Source organism: Dendrobates tinctorius, unplaced genomic scaffold (genome assembly GCF_039654945.1).
Source record: "Dendrobates tinctorius isolate UK_male_01 unplaced genomic scaffold, ASM3965494v1 ptg000152l, whole genome shotgun sequence".
Lineage (NCBI taxonomy): Eukaryota > Metazoa > Chordata > Amphibia > Anura > Dendrobatidae > Dendrobates > Dendrobates tinctorius.
In genome coordinates this window covers 2,488,462-2,508,290 of record NW_027361819.1, presented here as the reverse complement: position 1 = coordinate 2,508,290, position 19,829 = coordinate 2,488,462, and the positions used below count along the sequence as shown (strand labels likewise).

General features: G+C 49.7%; 1 protein-coding gene across 2 annotated transcripts; it reads left to right on the top strand.

The window, feature by feature from the left end:
* Nucleotides 1–12,359: 12,359 nt before the first annotated feature.
* Nucleotides 12,360–19,229, top strand: CORO1A (coronin 1A). Of its 2 annotated transcripts, XM_073547350.1 has the most exons (11): nucleotides 12,360–13,604; nucleotides 13,968–14,173; nucleotides 15,369–15,491; nucleotides 15,640–15,769; nucleotides 16,951–17,132; nucleotides 17,286–17,405; nucleotides 17,526–17,630; nucleotides 17,714–17,859; nucleotides 17,933–17,990; nucleotides 18,334–18,546; nucleotides 18,632–19,229. In XM_073547350.1, the coding sequence occupies exons 2-11, from the start codon at nucleotides 13,976–13,978 to the stop codon at nucleotides 18,734–18,736; spliced, it is 1,380 nt and encodes a 459-aa protein (XP_073403451.1). In that variant the 5' UTR covers nucleotides 12,360–13,604; nucleotides 13,968–13,975; the 3' UTR covers nucleotides 18,737–19,229. The 2 variants fall into 2 exon arrangements, with proteins under 2 accessions (XP_073403451.1, XP_073403452.1); XM_073547351.1 differs by lacking the exon at nucleotides 12,360–13,604 and having other exon boundaries at nucleotides 13,696–14,173.
* The last annotated feature ends 600 nt before the right edge of the window (nucleotides 19,230–19,829 follow it).

The following is a 19,829-nucleotide window of genomic DNA, read 5'->3' as shown; positions in this document are numbered from 1 at the left end:
ATTCCCCCCCAGTCACACCACACACTGTATAATGTCCCCATAGTTCCCTTACAATCACACCACACACTGTATAATGTCCCCATAGTTCCCCCACAGTCACACCACACTGTATAATGTCCCCATAGTTCACCTAGTCACACCACACACTGTATAATGTCCCCATAATTCCCCCCCAGTCACACCACACACTGTATAATGTCCCCATAGTTCCCCTACAGTCACACCACACACTGTATAATGTCCCCATAGTTCCCCTACAGTCACACCACACACACACAGTATAATGTCCCCACAGTCACACCACACACTGTATAATGTCCCCATAATTCCCTCACAGTCACTCCACACACTGTATGTCCCCATAGTTCCCTCAGTCACACCACACACTGTATGTCCCCATACTTCCCTCACAGTCACACCACACACTATATAATGTCCACATAGTTCCCCCAGTCACACCACACACTGTATAATGTCCCCATAGTTCCCCCACAGTCACACCACACACTGTATAATGTCCCCATAGTTCCACCAGTCACACCACACACTGTACAATGTCCCCATAGTTCCCAGTCACACCACACACTGTATAATGTCCCCATACTTCCCTCACAGTCACACCACACACTGTATAATGTCCCCATACTTCCCCCAGTCACACCACACACTGTATAATGTCCCCATACTTCCCCCACAGTCACACCACACACTGTATAATGTCCCCATACTTCCCCCACAGTCACACCACACACTGTATAATGTCCCCATACTTCCCCCAGTCACACCACACTGTATAATGTCCCCATACTTCCCCCCAGTCACACCACACACTGTATAATGTCCCCATACTTCCTTCAGTCACACCACACACTGTATAATGTCTCTATAGTTCCCTCACAGTCTCACCACACACTGTGTAATGTCCCCATAGTTCCCTCAGTCACACCACACACAGTATAATGTCCCCATAGTTCCTCACAGTCACACCACACACTGTATAATGTCCACATAGTTCCTCACAGTCACACCAGAGTGTATAATGTCCCCATAGTTCCCCCACAGTCACACCACACACAGTACAATGTCCCCATAGTTCCCACAGTCACACCACACACTGTACAATGTCCCCATAGTTCCCACAGTCACACCACACACTGTATAATGTCCCCATAGTTCCTCAGTCACACCTCACAACACTGTATAATGTCCCCATAGTTCCCTCACAGTCACACCACACACTGTATAATGTCCCCATCGTTCCCTCACAGTCACCCCACACACTGTATAATGTCCCCATAGTTCCCCCTCAGTCACACCTCACACTGTATAATGTCCCCATCGTTCCATCACAGTCACACCACACTATATGATGTCCACATCCCGGGAAATGGTAATTTGGTGCACGCAACACACAGTCTGCCTTTTGTTATAACAACCACACTATCTGCCATTATCAGTTATAACAGTCTGCCCCTATGAACCATGGACTATACCATGGCTGTCCCCTCTTCACTGTTTTCCCCTTACACTCTATCTCAACACTGTCCTCCACCATGCTAACCTCTGTGCATATTGTGCCACCATTTCATGCTGCCCTTTCTCCATATCCATTTTGTGACCCCTCTTCACACTATACCCTCATTTTGCCCACCACACTATCCTCTCCAAACTTTAGCCCCTCCTCACACACTACCTCTACACATTATGGTCACTACAGTTGCTCATTAAGTATAATATCCACAACAGTCCACAATATACACTGTGATGTCCATCAAAGCCCCCCATGCAGTATGGTAACCACAACTTGCATTACATAGCACAGTCACTACTACAGCCGCTACGTATAGTATGAGGTCTACCACAGCCCCCGTGCAGCAGGATATCAACCTCAGGTTCCTATTATATGGCTTAGTCACTACTACAACTCCCATACAGTGATTTGCTTAAGTATTCACCTCAATGGCATTTTTTCGTGTTTTTCTCTCTCAAAACCCCAGGATTTCACAGTTTTTTTAGGGTTTGCTTCTGTTGGAATAATGCTTATTATTGTATCAACTACTTACTACTGTTTAATAGTGCACGAGTCTCTGTCTCCAGCAATAGTCATATATTGCCAGCAAAGTACTGTTAAAAAAACAAAAACATGAAGTTCCTGCTCACACTGTGTGCAGCTGGAGCACATTTTTACTTTCACTGTCCAGGCTGACCGACAAGATGCTAAGATCCTAAGCTATAATACCAGTTGTAAGCTGTTATATTTGTTCCTGAATAAATATTTATTCACTGTTGAACAGCTGGACAATAGAGATTAATTCGCTGCCAACATGGTATGGGCCAAGAGACCTTGGGACCCAAAAACCCAAACACACAGAACAGGCTAGAGGAGTGAGAGCAACAGTGTACTAAGAAGAATCAAAGATAGCTGCCACAATCCATTTTTGGATCTGTGTCAGTTTGGGCTGCTCATATTTAAACTTTTTTCCTTTCTGGCCATCGGGGGTTAATGTCAGTTTTTCGCCGCTGGTGTTACTACATGTTTAGTTAGTCTGCTGGTGGTGACCACTCCCACCGTCCTATATAAGGTCACCTGAGGCATCAGCTGGTGTTGGTGATACACTTCCTTTTGGATACTAACCGTGGTCAAGACAGGAGCTGGCTGAGTGACGTGGTGCCTTACTCTGCTGCTCGGAGCATTAGCAGCAGAGGAAGCTAAGTGTTGTTTGTCTTACCTTGTCTGTTATCTTTCCTTGGTGTTATATTAGTGCAGTGGTGGTACCAGTGTCCGCAACTTATCAATTCCCTATTGAGGGTTAGGTGCACGGTAAGTGAGGGCTAAGGTATCCTGCTCAGCAACATGTTGAAAGAACCTGTATAGGGACGTCAGGGAGATCAGGGCACATCTGTAGGAGAGTGCGGAAGGTGTCCCTTTCCCCGTTTACTATAGCAGGGCCCACTGTTGTAATTGTGAACCCGGTGTTCCCTTGTTTGTCCAGTTGTTGTGGTGACCAATCAGATTGTGCATGTATGTAAATGCGAACCTGCAAAAGAAATGTGGGAACAGCTGCAGAAAGTGCATAAAAGGATAAATCTCAGCAATAAGCTCTATTTAATAAGAAAGCTGTATCAGTCTAAGCTAAATAAAGGCCAAGATATACCACATTACATAAGAAATCTATTCTATTATTTCTAAACACTGTTTTTCAGTTATTACTTTGTATCTCTGTTCATACTGCACCCACACACACACACAAATGATACACCATTTGAAAGGTAAACTTGCCCCCCTTTAGCATGAAAACAGCCAAACAAACCAGCTTGCCGAACTGCTTGTCCAGCCTATTTCAGCCAATTTGGAGGATTGCACACTTCACTGCAGGCGAGTCACATATGCAAACACATTTGTAAACATGCAATGCCTATTGAATTGCACACTTGCTCAGTTCACACTCCACCCACACAAACAAATGATACACTATTTGAAAGGTCAAATGACCTGCAGGTGGCAGCACACTACCCCAAAGCACACTACCACAAAGCTGCTTACAGACATCACAAACAAATTCAAACATTTGCCTTGGAGTGTTTCCAGCTTGCCCAGCCTATTTCAGGCACATTGGAGGATTGCACACTTCACTGCAGGCGAGTCACATATGAACACATTTGTATACATGCACTGCTTTTTCGCTGATTACTTCGCCCCACACACACACACACACACACACACACACACACACAAGTGATACAGCATTTGAAAGGTAAACTTGCTCCCTTTAGCAAGAAAAGAGCCAAACAAACCACACATCCATGATTTTATCACTAAATACAGTTTAAACATTTATTTTCATAAACCTGCAGAAAGACAATGACCTGCAGGTGGCACCTCAACCGGAAGACATTTTTGGCCTCTGCTTATCAAAATAATGTATTGTATTACCAATCTACATATATAAATACCTGTCTGTGTTTATCAGCTCATGAAATACATTTACATTTGACCAGCTTGCTTTTTCTGAAATTGCCTGCGCCCCTGACGACCAATGTGTGAAAGTACTCTAGAAAATGTGCAGCGCCTGCTGGGCATTGGAAAGATCTAGAGGATTTCCATGTTGCTGCACTACTACTAAGAGTGTTTATTCCCATAGTCCTAATTAACGGAAGGCAAAGGACACTTCAGTATTACATCATCAACATAATCTATTATGGTAGGGTGCCATATAGATAGGAAGAGAAGAGACACAAAAAAGATATGTAATTAAAAGGATATCTTTATTAAATATTAAATAATTAAATAACAATGTAAAAAAAGAAACAATTAAAAAGACAGGGCAAGAAAGGGCCTCCAAATAAAAGGGGGAAATGACCAACAGCAATTACTGTATATACTCACGTATAAGCCGAGATTTTCAGACCATTTTTTGGGGCTGAAAGTCCCCCCCCTCGGCTTATACGCGAGTCATATACCGGGGGTGTCAGAGACGGTCATCTGCTTCCTGCTTTCAGCTCTCACATGGTACCGCTCATTAAACTCATGAATATGCGCATATGAGTTTAATGAGCGGTACCACGTGACCGCCGAATGCAGGAAGCAGACGACCGATGGAGAAGCAGCCAAGCAGGGGCTGCAGAGAAGACTGTGCGCCAGGAGGGGGTGAGTATGATGGGGGCAGAGCAATATTCACCTGTCCCCGTTCCATCGGTGCACCGCTGTGTCTCCGGGTCCTCCTGCTGTGACACTCAGGACAGAGGGCGCGATGACGTAGTCAGTGCGCGCCCTCTGCTGAATGAACATCACTGCAGAGAGCCGGGAGACACAGCGGTGGAAGGCCATGGAGCAGGGACCGGTAAATATCGCCGGTGCCGGGGGGCCCAGGACACCGGCACCTGGCCCCCAGCGACGGAGAGGTGAGTATGTCATTTTTTCTTTTAATTGCAGCAGCAGCAAATAAGGGGTATTTATGGAGCATCTTATGGGGCAACATTAACCCTTATGCAGCAGCATATGGGGGGTATTTATGGAGCATCTTATGGGGCAGCATTAACCCTTGTGCAGCAATATATAGGGGGTATTTATGGAGCATCATTAACCCTTGTGCAGCAGCATATGGGGGGTATTTATGGATCATCTTATGGGGCAGCATTAACCCTTGTGCAGCAGCATATGGGGGGTATTTATGGAGCATCTTCTTGGGGCAGCATTAACCCTTGTGCAGCAGCATATGGGGGGTATTTATGGATCTTATGGGGCAGCATTAACCCTTGTGCAGCAGCATATGGGGGGTATTTATGGAGCATCTTATGGGGCAGCATTAACCCTTGTGCAGCAATATATAGGGGGTATTTATGGAGCATCATTAACCCTTGTGCAGCAGCATATGGGGGGTATTTATGGATCATCTTATGGAGCAGCACTAACACTTGAGCAGCAGCATATGGGGGTATTTATGGAGCATCTTCTTGGGGCAGCATTAACCCTTGTGCAGCAGCATATGGGGGGTATTTATGGAGCATGTTCTTGGGGCAGCATTAACCCTTGTGCAGCAGCATATGGGGGGTTATCTATGGAGCATCTTCATGGACCACCATTAACCCTAGGCTTATACGCGAGTCAATAAGTTTTCCCAGTTTTTTGTGGCAAAATTAGAGGGGGGGGTCGGCTTATACACGAATATATGCGGTAATAAATATATAAATAAGTACAGTGCACCATGAACTATATTACAGGCCCCAAAAAAGTGAATGGACCTTGGCCATATGGAAACTCCTAATTCCCTAAAAAAGGGGATAGCAATATGGGAGCACAGCCAATGCCAAAATGTTGCTTATTATGGCCGAGTTTTGCAAAAGGAATATTGAATGCAGCCTAAAAAAAAAAAAAAGGGAACGGAGACACAAAGCTCAAAGAGATGAAACTGGAAGAAAGAGGGCTGCTTGTAATTGACATATTATTTCCCATACCATCAGTGATGCTGGTAGACTGAAATCAATGGCAGATAATAAACATTCAAGAATCCATGTGGGTTAATTACCTGCTGTGTAAGGCTGATGTTTGGGATTGGTGCTAAGGAGCCGTGCGTGTAGGGTAGCTGCTGCTGGTGATGATCCCCCTGCCCGACCAGCCCCGTTTCGCAAGTTGCTTCTTCCGGGGGCGTTACAGCCTTACAACAGGTAATTAACCTGATCTGGGGATTTATTCTGACAGAATATAGGCTGTGTGGTGTGACTGTGGGAACTATGGGGACATTGTACTGTGTGTGGTGCGACTGTGAGGGATTCTTGAATGTTTATTATCTTCCATTGATTTCAGTCTACCAGCATAACTAGTAGTATGTGAAATTAGGAATTAGGAGTTTCCGTATAGCCAAGGTCCATTCACTTATTTGGGGCCTGTAATATACTTCCATTGTGCACTTTACTTCTTTATATATTTATTAATTGCTGTGGTCATTTCCCCTTTTTATTTGGAGGCCCCTTCTGGCCCTGTCTTTTTCATTAACATTGCTATTTAATAAAGATATCCTTTTAATTATACCTTTTTGTCTCTCTTCACTTCCTATCTATATGGCACCCTACCATAATAGACTACTGCTAAGTGATCTACTGGAAAGCTATGACACACTTGTAACTGCACTAGATGCTCGCCCAGATTATGAGCTTACATTTGAGTATGTCAGAGGATAGCTTGTAGAGGAGTATAAGCGAAAGACATAAAATATAAGCAGCAGTGGGGTATCCAAAGCAGAATCCGCCTTAACCCCTTAGTGACCGCTGATATGCATTAAAATGGATTCCGCTAAGGGTACTTATTCCCTCATTGCCTGTTACACCCACCTCTGCTCCCGAGGCTGCCCTGTACCTCTGCGAGGTCCTCGTTCTCTGTCCCTCGGAGTCCTGCTCCTGCCTCTCTCTCCTCTGCTTCCTGGCACGCTGCCAGCAGGCCTCCAAGGAGAGTGCTTAGGACGCGCGCTTACCTCCAGTCTCTTAAAGAGACAGCGTGCATTTTTTGAAAATATCAATTAACCAATGGCAGCGCACTGATTACTATTTCTGGCCCCTCTGCCATTGGGAGAGCGCCGAAGCAATGAGTATCTACTCTTGCTAATCCCGGTTCTGTCGCTGTTCTGCCTGCGCTGTTATAGCATTCCGTTTAGCACTCTGCTTACACTCTGTCTCCGCAGAATATCAGTGACCAGTGGTTTGACTATCCTAGACCACATCTGTACCATTTCTCTCAAGTTCCATCCCGTTTCGCCATCTGTACCTGTGGACAACACTAAAGTTGCTGGAGTCATCTTCCTCCAATCTACCCGGAACCTGACTATCCTTGCCAGAGCCAGCTTCACCTTGTATACCCGGTGTCCACCGTCAGCTCCACCATATCTAATATCTGTTTACCCGTTTGTCCCACTGGGACAGCTGCTACGTGTCCGGGGTCTAACTGGAGGTAGCACCTGTGTCCCCCAGGTATTCCACTCTGGTCCTGTTCGAGGGATCTTACAACGGGTACTGGGGGATCACTAGTCAGGCCCCTTCAGAGCCCCCCACTAGCTGGTATGCAACCTACTACAGGAAGACAAAAACAGCAAATAATTCCAGCGGATGCTTCCTCCTTGGCCATAAAATCCATTTTATTTTTATCTTTAAAATAGTTCCATGTGGCAGAAACCCAAATATATACAGGGGGTCAGAAGAAAAAAAGGGCACACTGCTGCTTTATGCGTGCAGACTACGCGTTTCGACCTTACTAGGTCTTCTTTTAGGTCTTGAAGACCTAGAAGACGACCTAGTAAGGTCGAAACGCGTAGTCTGCACGCATAAAGCAGCAGTGTGCCCTTTTTTTCTTCTGACCCCCTGTATATATTTGGGTTTCTGCCACATGGAACTATTTTAAAGATAAAAATAAAATGGATTTTATGGCCAAGGAGGAAGCATCCGCTGGAATTATTTGCTGTTTTTGTTTCTATTGCAACATGGGTGTGCCTCTCCCATTACAACTCCGTGCGGCTTCCTGGCAGTGAGCAGAACCACTAAGGACGTCTAACTGGGTGAGCTGGCTATAATTTTTCTTGTTTGAATTTGTACTACAGGAAGACCTCCTTTGGATTCAGGCCATGCGGCCTGAGTACTTTGTTCAGCCAGCTAGGATTTCATAAAGAAGTTATGGAAATACTATATGTCCTAGCTGTACATCGTGTATATTTCTGAGATGCCCAAAACAGGGCAAGCGCCTACCTGGTCTTGTGTCATTCTAACATGCACGGAAAGGGAGATACATAGAACAACCACTAGGTAGCAAAATTGTGTCTAGTCTCCATGAGTAGCAGGGGCCCGGTCAGATCCGATGGCACCAGAACCGCTGTCCTAGGACCGCCCAGAAAGGAGTTATGATCTTTCATAGGTTTTGGGAGATTTATCTCGAAACCTCCAGGGGAGGAGATTTAGACTCAGCCCAGACGACAGGAGGAGAGTGACCCAGAAAGTTAAATGCTTGTGTGAAGCATATTCTATTGCTTTTCTTTTGGGAGGTCATGAGGACACATTGTGAGAGAAGTCACACACAAAAGGGACCACAAGCCTCCCATGTGGCAGCGCCTCCCTCGCAGGCCAGGCCTTTCATCTAACTGGTAACTGACTATATATTTTGCTTATAACTTTTGTCCTACGACTATTTTATTCGCATATTGGATCATTATATATGTATAACCATTGTGTTTATACAGTATTTTGTCTAGTGTGCTCTTAAGGCGAGTAAATATATAATTTAACCTTGGGCTGCTCTTTAATCTTGATCCACACGTCCGTTTCTTGGACTAATCTCACACGCCACTGGTGGCTGGTTCCTGGCCGACATAATCCTGTTACCAGACCAGGCATATATCGAACGAGGAACTGGTGGCAATCCTACTGGGCTGATAGGATCTGTTTCACTGGTGCTAGTGAAGGGGGCCCCTCAGCCTGTCAGGGTTGTTGGCGCACGTGGTGCCACGTCAGTGACTGCATGGGCCACCTTCTCTCGCTGGACAGTTCTGTGCTAACCCTAATACTTGTACCTTTATCGTTCCTGTTGGTCTCCACCCTGAGTTTCTGATTGGCTCCACCCTGATTGAACACCCTATTTAAACTTGGCTTTGCACTCCCTTCCTTGTGAGATTATTGCGCTACCAGCTTCTAGTCAAGATTCCTTTCACCTGCTACTTATCCTCAATATTCTACTGCTTCTCCGTGTACTGACCTATGACTATATCCTAACTACGCTACTTGCCGCTGCTGCCCCTAGTGGTTGCAATACCGCTACTCCAAATCAGGTCAGTCCATAACAGATATACCAGCTCTATCCTAATTTGTCAAAACACTACTTAAATCAGAACCGCACTCATGGGATGAGATATAACTACCTCTCCAGGAAAATCTGAAGTGGATTAATGCGGCTAATGAGGAAATTAAGTCCTTTTTCCAACTTTAAACTTGGAAACTCACCAAACTACAAGGTAAGAAAGTATGACTCTGAAGGCAAGGGTTGCAAAAGGATAGTCTCAGAAATATGGAAGATTAGGATGACTCCACATGTTCTCCAGCTGGTAAGCAGACCACACTCAGGACTCTAATGTCTATAGCTGCTGTACATAAGAAATGTCCCACACGTCAACATCAAAACCGGCTTTTTAAAAATGGTGACAATGAGGACTCGTACATGACCTGAGGCTTACATCAAAGAGGGGGGTGAAGAGAATCTCATTCGCAAACTACCAAAATCTCTCTATGGTTTGAAGAGATCGGCAAGAACATGTACCACCAAAACGAGCAAAGTCTTACTGGAAGAAGGGTGTAAGAGAGGACAAACAGATCCATGTTTATACACAAAGTGTACAGACGGAAAGTGGATGTATATTCTCTTATACGTGGACTGTGTGATTACGGTTCATCAAGAGGCAAGGGCGTATATAGAAATCATTGGACTCCACGGCAGAAGTTCTATTTTTACCCCCCCCCCCCACAAAAAAAAAAAAAAAAAAAATCATACTTGGTGGAGTCTCAGAAGAACATAACTCACAACTTTGCAGCCCTTACAAAGTCATTTTCCTCCTATGTAGTCCTCAATACCCTATTATGGGCACCGAATAATCCTCCATACAGTATTATAGGTAACATATAGTCCTCCATGCAGTATAATGGACCTCGCATATTGCTCCAATCAGTATAATGGGCCTCATATATTGCTCCATTGAGTATAATGGGCCCCATATAATGCCCCATACAGCATAATGGGCCCTATATAATGCTCCATACAGCATAATGGGCCCCATATAATGCTCCATACAGCATAATGGGCCCCATATAATGCTCCATACAGCATAATGGGCCCCATATAATGCTCCATACAGCATAATGGGCCCCATATAATGCTCCATACAGCATAATGGGCCCCATATAATGCTCCATACAGTATAATGGGCCCCATATAATGCTCCATACAGTATAATGAGCCCCATATATTGCTGCATATAGTATGATGGGCCCCGTATATTGATCCATACAGAAAAAATATATTCAAATACTCGCCTCTCTCAGTTCCCCTGCTGCTCCGCTCTTCTCAACATCTTCTGATCCTCTGCACTTTGGTGACGTCATTGCGCCATCTGCGCTGAGACATCACAGTGCTCAGACGCAGAAAGGGGATGATGGGAGAGGGAAGGTCAGCTGACGACTCCCTCTCCCAGCATTGTTTTAAACTGTTTCGGCATCCAGGATGCCAAAACAGTTGAATGTACGATGGGGGAGGGGCTAGTGCTGGCATTGGGCCCCCACCCCCGACTCACGGGACCCATAGCGGACACGTGGTCTGCCGCCTTAAAACAAAACATGAAGTTCCTGCTCACACTGTGTGCAGCTGGAGCACATTTTTTACTTTCACTTTGCAAGCTGACAGACAAGATGCCAACATCCTAAGCTATAATACCAGTTGCAAGCTGTGTTATCTTTGTTCTTTCCACTGGGATTTTTGCCCATACCTCAAGGCAAAACTTCTCCAGCTCCTTCAAGTTAGATGGTTTCCCCTGGTGAACGACAAGTCTGACCAAAGATTAGAGTAAGGACTGGGCTATGACTCGGCCACTGCAAAACATTTGCAACATTGCAAGAAACATGCACCATTTTTATATCCTGGCTGCTGCATTCACTCACATCCATTGTCCTTGCACTAACTCTTTACACTCCATCTTTATCAGCCCCTCAGTCCTCTCCTACGTACAGCTCTCACGCTCTTTTCACAATCCTAAACTGCACAGATCAATTCCATCCCATCATACAACACAAATGACGTTCTCACAAATCACTTACTCATCTGCTCACTTTTTCTATCTTCCTTCTCCTATTCGCAGGAGATATCTCTCCCAACCCTGGCCCTTCATGTAGTTGAACCTCTCTCACCTACTACACTCCGAAACCCCTCAAATCTCATTAATATTCTCTGCGTGTCTTCTGTCTCCTTTAACTGTGCACTCTGGAATTCTCATTTCGCAGATAATAAACTCTCCTTGATCCTTGACTTCTTTTCTGATTCTCCTAACCTTCTGACTTCTACTGAAACCTGGATCCATCAGTCAGACACCGCCGCTGCTCTCTCATATGGTGGTCTACACTTCTCTAATACCCAGAGATCGGACAACAGAGCAGGTGGAGGCGTTGGTCTGCTCCGATCACCCACATGTACCTTTCAGGTTATCCCCCAAGAACAGTCACTAGTCTTCCCTTCTTTTGAGGTCCATGCTGTCAGACTCTACGTCCCCTTCTCCATGCGAGTGGTGGTGGTGTATCGGAGTCCCACCTGTCAGTTCCTTGATCACTTTGCCACCTGGCTTCCACACTCTCTCTCCTGTGACATCCCCACCCTCATCATGGGAGACAAACATCCCCATTGCTCTTCCCCTCTCCCCATCTGCCGCTCACCTTTTATCTCTAACCTCCTCCTTCGGCCTGTCACAGCTTACTATCTCTCCTACACATGAAAAGGTACAATATTAGAGTGCGCTCAATCCGGTAGGCGAGGTGCCAGTGGAAAGGGCTCGGAAGCCCCTGTTAATAGAGAACCAAAGGGTCACCGCACGCTCGAGATTTATGGTGAACGTAAATTTATTTATTACAATCCATATCACGAAATCAATGGTTCAAGGGAAGAAAGCATGTGATCATATACAAAGCGACTGCAGCTACACAGACGTATCGACCCATCCCGGGGTCTTACTCACTGAGCCGTCGAAAGAGAAACGGCAACACGTGATTATAAAATACATAACATAAATAATCCAGTGTCCGGGAAAAATAAAAATCAAAACCCCAAGGGTTGTGGGAAAAAAAAAAGGGGGGGGGGGCGAAACAACACAACAACACGGGGAGAGGCTGTATAGCTTTGCTTTCTATGGTGGCTGCGGGTCAGTACGGAGCCGGGTAATGGCGCTGGCTGGTCATGCTGGATATACATGAATTGGCCAATTTATGCGCTACGTATCTTCAGTTCTAACTGACTTTCTAGAGCAGTAACGCAATTCCAATTCCATATCTTCCATGTTAGTGCGGCTTTATTTGTTAGTCATGCTGTATGCAGTGACAGCCAGCAGAGGGCGCTGAGCAGCTGTCACAGAAAATAGGATGCTGCTACATGGCCACTCGCCCTCTAGATGGCGCCACTATACAGGCACACGGGCGGATTATATAAATGTCACAAGAGATGGGGGGGGGGTGACGTACAGTAGTCATGTGTGCGGCTCCAGACACTGTGGGACTACAACTCCCAGCATGTCCTGACACCCCCCCCCCCTCAGGAGTTGAACATGAGGCAATCAGATGATGACTGTGCCCGCTGCGGGATGTGGCCTCTGGGTGACACAATCCGGGTGAGGCAATGAGCGGGTTACATCAGAGCCCCCGGAAGGACGTCCGCCATAATGAGCGCAGACGGGACCACCCCGTCACATAATAACCCCCGGTGCAGGGAGCCCACAGCTAGTCAGTGGGACTATATAGAGGGCAAATGATTCCAGACACGCCCCAGCTGCTGCAGAACCTCTTTGATTGACATTACGTCAACTTCTATAGTAGAACAAAACCATAAAGTGAATGTAGAAGAGCAATGGACCTTTCCCTCCTCGACCGCCGAAAAGCAAGATCTGGTCCCCTCATGTGGGGACCCCCTATAATGCCGCCCTTGGACCCAAGAGGCGCCCACCAGCTGAAGTGACACATTCGGAGCCTCCCTTGACCACAGAGCTGACACTCTGCACCCGCCAGCAGAGTTAGGGTTCACCTTCACCTCCCGACCTTGACTGGGGAGACCCTCCATTCCGCACCTCTCTTCATTAATGGGGGGCTCTATTAAACCCCTTGCTCGCTTTTTACCATATTTAACCCTTTATCTGCTTTGAGCCCAAGGACCTGATTTTGAATCGCAGTTAACCCCTCCCCTGCCAAGGAAGATAAGACACCCACCCGGCTTCCTGCACTCCTCCTCCTCCTTCTTACAGAATATTCTCCTAAAAAGCAGAAGTTTGATGCAGACTCCGAGCAGCTGACGCCGAGCATCACCCTCCATTGTACCCCGCTCCGCACACCAGGTAAGAGGCAGGGGGCCACGTTTTAGGCTGTTGGGTTACTGGTGGGCGCAGATCCCCTCGACACGACCTATATGGGGCATCACCAGGTTCTGGGGTCATCTAGGAGAACACCCCCTGGTATAACATGCTGGAGGCATGTCATCTACCCCTGCAGGGTGGGCACGTAATTCTGGGGTTTGGTCACTTATCGCTGCCCCCCGTGATTGCAGGACGTCGTACCTCCATTAGGCTGCAGTCTCCAGGGGACAACGGTAAAATAAGATGTCGCCATTTCTGACCACGACGTCCTTTACGCAGCTGCCTCCTGACACCATCGCTGTGTACCTGTGCCCCCCACGTTCATCTCTTCTCCCCGTCTCTCAGGCCTCATCATGAGCAGGAAGGTCGTCCGCAGCAGTAAATTCCGCCACGTCTTCGGGCAGCCGGTGAAGGCCGACCAGTGCTACGACGACATCCGCGTATCGCAGAACACATGGGACAGCAACTTCTGCGCCGTCAACCCCAAGTTCCTGGCCATCGTGGTGGAGGCCAGCGGCGGAGGAGCCTTCATGGTGCTGCCCCTGTCCAAGGTGGGTGTATGGCAGATGAACGGTCGGGGGTAGCAGGGCGCATTCATTTTACAGAAGTGTCTGCAAGAGCTGAAAGCGTTGGCTGCGGTCAGGATGTGGTGGTTTTGTCACAGGAAGTGGAGAGAGCTGATGCAGGTGAAAAGGCTGCAGGACCGCGCCAGCGACAACCGTACATAGACCTCAGCGGCAGGATCGCCCACGACGCTGCCTTCTGATGGCCGCCATGTTCCCGTGCATTCATGGTATGAGTGGGACGCCGTCACCCACCTGAGCCCGGTGCGGAGGACGGCGCAGACAGGAGCGGCGGCTGACACACACGGATCACACGGGGGCCGCGCGGTGATCGCAGCGCACAATGGCCCCTGTGTGTCCCCGTGACATGCCCGCTCTGTGAGAGCCATGGGGGGATGTCATTTCCTCAGGGGGTAGAACATCTTATGACCCTCATAAAATCTGCAGAGCGGCCGAGCATTTAACCCCTTCAGCCACTTACACGACAAACGTGTGAAAATTAAACGTGGTTCCTGCCAGTGCGACCCTTTATCTGGTGCTGAGGCGGAACGGGCGCCCAGAGGCAGATGTGTGTCTGACAGCCCAACAGTAATGTAGACCCTCATAAAAAGGGGGTCCCCCCCTGACTTGTTAGTGTTCACCCCCCGCTCTGCAGTGATAGGGGAAGTGCGGTGACACCGCCATGCTCAGACTTGTCCTTATTTGGTCCTGAAGGTCGATTCTCGCGACACCTTCCTCGTACAAACCACAGCGATGGGAGGAACGAGCGTGAAAAGCCACATCACTAATGTCACCAGCGTCACTGCAGAGCATCCGACCGCAGCACATCGCACAGCCCCGCGGCCCGCGCCTCCGCTCAGGTGCAGTCACTGCTCCAGCACGATGCCAGTCACTGTGAGGAGCGCGGGCAGGGAAGTGACAACTACTCCTAGCACAGGTCTGACTCACTATCCTGGTTGTCAGAGCTGCAATCACAATTCTGCCAGCTTCCTGTAAACTTCTGAGCTACAGAAGCCCCAAATCCCATCGCCGCCCGCTTGTGGGGGTATACAGCACCTCTGCTATGCATTGTAGGAGACTGCCTGGTGTGAACACTGCAGAGGCAGAGCATGGGGGGCTCAGCGGTGCTCTGCGGGGGACTGACACGTGCCAGGTATTCTCTTCATGTGTCGTCTCTTCACAGACAGGACGCCTGGATAAGTCTCAGCCTGTGGTCTGTGGGCACACGGCTCCGGTGCTGGACATTGACTGGTGCCCCCACAACGACAACGTCATTGCCAGCGGCTCAGAGGACTGCACTGTCATGGTAAGACTGGGGGCAATAAATGGGCGCGAGATCGATGCTGCCCCCTGATGGTGGCCAGACACCAGTGGGAACGTCGCCGTCTACTCTGCTCATGTATTTCGCCTGTGCCGTGCACAGTCCGTTACTTGTGCCTCCACTTTCTCACCAGGTGTGGGAGATTCCGGACGGTGGTCTCACCCGCTCCCTCACAGATCCCCTTGTCACGCTGGAGGGCCACACAAAGCGGGTGGGCATCGTTTTGTGGCACCCGACTGCTCAGAACGTCCTGCTGAGTGCAGGTAAGAAATGGGCACAATATACCCCAAATCATACAGCCCAGGCGGCAGCGCGAGCGGTGGGGGAAGGGGGCAACGTAGAACCCACCACATACAGCACAGGCTCCACTGTTAGCAATGTGCAATGAGTATACCTGTATGTGCTCTGTGGATACACGCGTGGGCGAGCATGCCCGTGCTCTGTGGATACACGCGTGGGCGAGCATGCCCGTGCTCTGTGGATACACGCGTGGGCGAGCATGCCCGTGCTCTGTGGATACACGCGTGGGCGAGCATGCCCGTGCTCTGTGGATACACGCGTGGGCGAGCATGCCCGTGCTCTGTGGATACACGCGTGGGCGAGCATGTCCGTGCTCTGTGGATACACGCGTGGGCGAGCATGCCCGTGCTCTGTGGATACACGCGTGGGCGAGCATGCCCGTGCTCTGTGGATACACGCGTGGGCGAGCATGCCCGTGCTCTGTGGATACACGCGTGGGCGAGCATGCCCGTGCTCTGTGGATACACGCGTGGGCGAGCATGCCCGTGCTCTGTGGATACACGCGTGGGCGAGCATGCCCGTGCTCTGTGGATACACGCGTGGGCGAGCATGCCCGTGCTCTGTGGATACACGCGTGGGCGAGCATGCCTGTGCTCTGTGGATACACGCGTGGGCGAGCATGCCTGTGCTCTGTGGATACACTCGTGGGCATGCCTGTGCTCTGTGGATACACGTTTATAAATCCCGGGTTCATAAATATAAAGATGTCGGCAATCGCCCCCAAACAAGCGCAATGCTGCTCGCTCATCGTGTGATTTGATTGTTCATGGCGGATAGGAATGGTTGCTCTCGGCAGCATGTCGCCCGCTGTAACCTGCAGATGTGCTGCTGATAACACGATCCTGTATGGGACAGACTGATCTACTAGGGATCGCTCTGCCCCATCATTCTTCCTCACAAGCGTGAATGACTTCAATACCGTCGCTCGCACTCGTTTAACAACCTGAACTCAGCGCAGGGAATTACCACAGGAATGACTGAGCGATGGGCGATATGTCAGCACCGAGGGCCCCACGTCATGCATCGCCAGCGGCACTGTCCTGTACGGGGTGCGGGTAATAAGTGGGCACAGCGTGACCCACGTCATATAGCGCAGGCGGCACTGTTGTACGGGAGGACTATGTACCGTGCTCTGTATCCCCAGGGTGCGATAACGTGGTCCTGATCTGGGACGTGGGCTGCGGACAGTCCATCATCTCCATAGACGAGACTCACACCGACCTCATATACAGCGTGGCCTGGAACAGGAACGGGTCCCTCATCTGCACCTCCTGCAAAGACAAGAAGATCCGGATCATAGAGCCCAGAGCCGGGACCGTGGTGACGGTGAGAGCGCAGAGCATTGCGCCTGCAGAGCATTCCGGCATTGTCAGAGTTATTGTCAGGCAATACCAGAATCCACCAGCAGGGTGGCAGACCACATTCACAGCCGAGTATTGCCCCAGTGACTATATCCAGCGCTCTATCCTCTTCCTGCAGGAGAAAGAGAAGCCCCACGAGGGCAGCCGGCCGGTCCGCGCCATCTTTGTGTCCGATGAGCAGATATTGACCACAGGGTTCAGCCGGATGAGCGAGCGACAGGTGGCCCTATGGGACACGGTGAGTGTAGAGTGCTGCCACCTCCTGGCTGCCCGCAGTATGACACATGCAGAAGTGGTGATGGGCCTGTCTGTGCATGCAGAGCATCTCACCTCCACGTCTTGTGTTTCTCCTCTACAGAAGGCCTTGGATTCCCCACTGACCCTGCAGGAGTTGGACACGAGCAGCGGCGTCCTCATCCCCTTCTTTGACCCCGATACAAACATTGTCTATGTGTGCGGGAAGGTGGGCGATGGCGATTGTGTGCTGCGCTCATCTTTATGGGGTGCCGGACGCAGCGGGGGTCACATTTCTGTGTCTCGTCACAGGGGGACAGCAGCATCCGCTACTTCGAGGTGACAGACGAGGCGCCCTACGTCCATTACCTGTCGCTGTACAGCAGTAAAGACTCGCAGCGGGGGATGGGCTACATGCCAAAGCGCGGGCTGGAGGTGAACAAGTGTGAGATCGCCAGGTAGGTGTCAAGGCGGAGCGGCGCCCGCTATCAGCTCAGCGGTGCCATCATTACGGTGAATCTATCATTTCAGATTTTACAAGCTGCACGAGAGGAAATGTGAACCCATCGCCATGACGGTGCCCAGGAAGGTGAGACTCTGCTCCCGCGGGCATCAGACCAAGCACGGGGGGCATCACCGACTCTGCTCCCGCGGGCATCAGACCAAGCACGGGGGGCATCACCGACTCTGCTCCCGCGGGCATCAGACCAAGCACGGGGGGCATCACCGACTCTGCTCCCGCGGGCATCAGACCAAGCACGGGGGGCATCACCGACTCTGCTCCCGCGGGCATCAGACCAAGCACGGGGGGCATCACCGACTCTGCTCCCGCGGGCATCAGACCAAGCACGGGGGGCATCACCGACTCTGCTCCCGCGGGCATCAGACCAAGCACGGGGGGCATCACTGACTATCACTCCTATCCTCCGCAGTCTGACCTGTTCCAGGACGATCTGTATCCGGACACCATCGGCCCGGACCCGGCGATTACCGCAGACGAGTGGCTGTCGGGCAAGAACGCGGAGCCGCTGCTCATCTCCCTGAAGGACGGATACGTCCCGAGCAAAAGCAGAGAACTAAAGGTCAACAAGAACGTCCTGAACGTGCGGCTGCCAAAACGCAGCCAGTCGTCCAACGGGAGCGGGGTAAGAGGCATCAGACACGGGGCACCGCGAAGGCACGGGCACTGCCATCCACCGTACACTAACGCACCTGTCCTACCACACGCAGGACTCCAGCCTGGAGCAGCTGATGGAGGAGATAAAGCAGCTGAAGGCCACCGTCACCGAGCAGGGGCAACGCATCGCCGAGCTGGAGGGCAGAGCGGCCAATTAGCCGGGAGACGTCCCTCTAACCCGCGATGCTCCCTCCTCCTGGGGGACACATTACAAGGAGCCATCAACCCGATCCTCAGACGACGGGACCGCGGACTAAGGACTAACAGCGCAGACGGCCAATGAAACCGCCATCGTGCCGCCTGCCCCCGATCCACTGCCCATCGCAGTCCTCTGTGCCGTCCTGGGGGGCACAGCAAGGTGTAAATATTACTGATTATGATACTTGATAATCCCCCCCCAAAAAAAGACCCTTTGAGCCGTCATCTTGTCAGGTTCTGTCATCTCTAATCCCGGGTGACAACATTCAGCTTTCCTGCAGTACTGAATGGCAAAGCTGCCCGACCATCCCCCAACATGGGAGAGACAACACTGCAACAACGCGAAAACCTGACAGAAGCGGAAGGCAGGATTATTATTTTTAAATATGAAATATTGTTTAATAATAAAATACAAACCAGAAAAATAAAGAGTCAATTGTCTACAGCCTCAAACTGGCCCATGTCAATCAACTGGTACATAACATGCTGTCTGCAGCCACCACTATGGGGAGCTCCTGTATACAGAGATACATGATACGATCCTGTCTGCAGCCACCACTAGGGGGAGCTCCCTGTATACAGAGATACATAAGATCCTGCCTGCAGTCACCACTAGGGGGAGCTCCCTGTATACAGAGATACATGATAAGATCCTGTCTGCAGCCACCACTAGGGGGAGCTCCCTGTATACAGAGATAAATGATACGATCCTGTCTGCAGCCACCAGTAGGGGGAGCACCTGTATACAGAGATACATGATACGATCCTGTCTGCAGCCACCACTAGGGGGAGCTCCCTGTATACAGAGATACATGATAAGATCCTGTCTGCAGTCACCACTAGGGGGAGCTCCCTGTATACAGAGATACATGATAAGATCCTGGCTGCAGCCACCACTAGTGGGAGCTCCCTGTATACAGAGATACATGATACGATCCTGTCTGCAGCCACCACTATGGGGAGCTCCTGTATACAGAGATACATGATACGATCCTGTCTGCAGCCACCATTAGGGGGAGCTCCCTGTATACAGAGATACATGATAAGATCCTG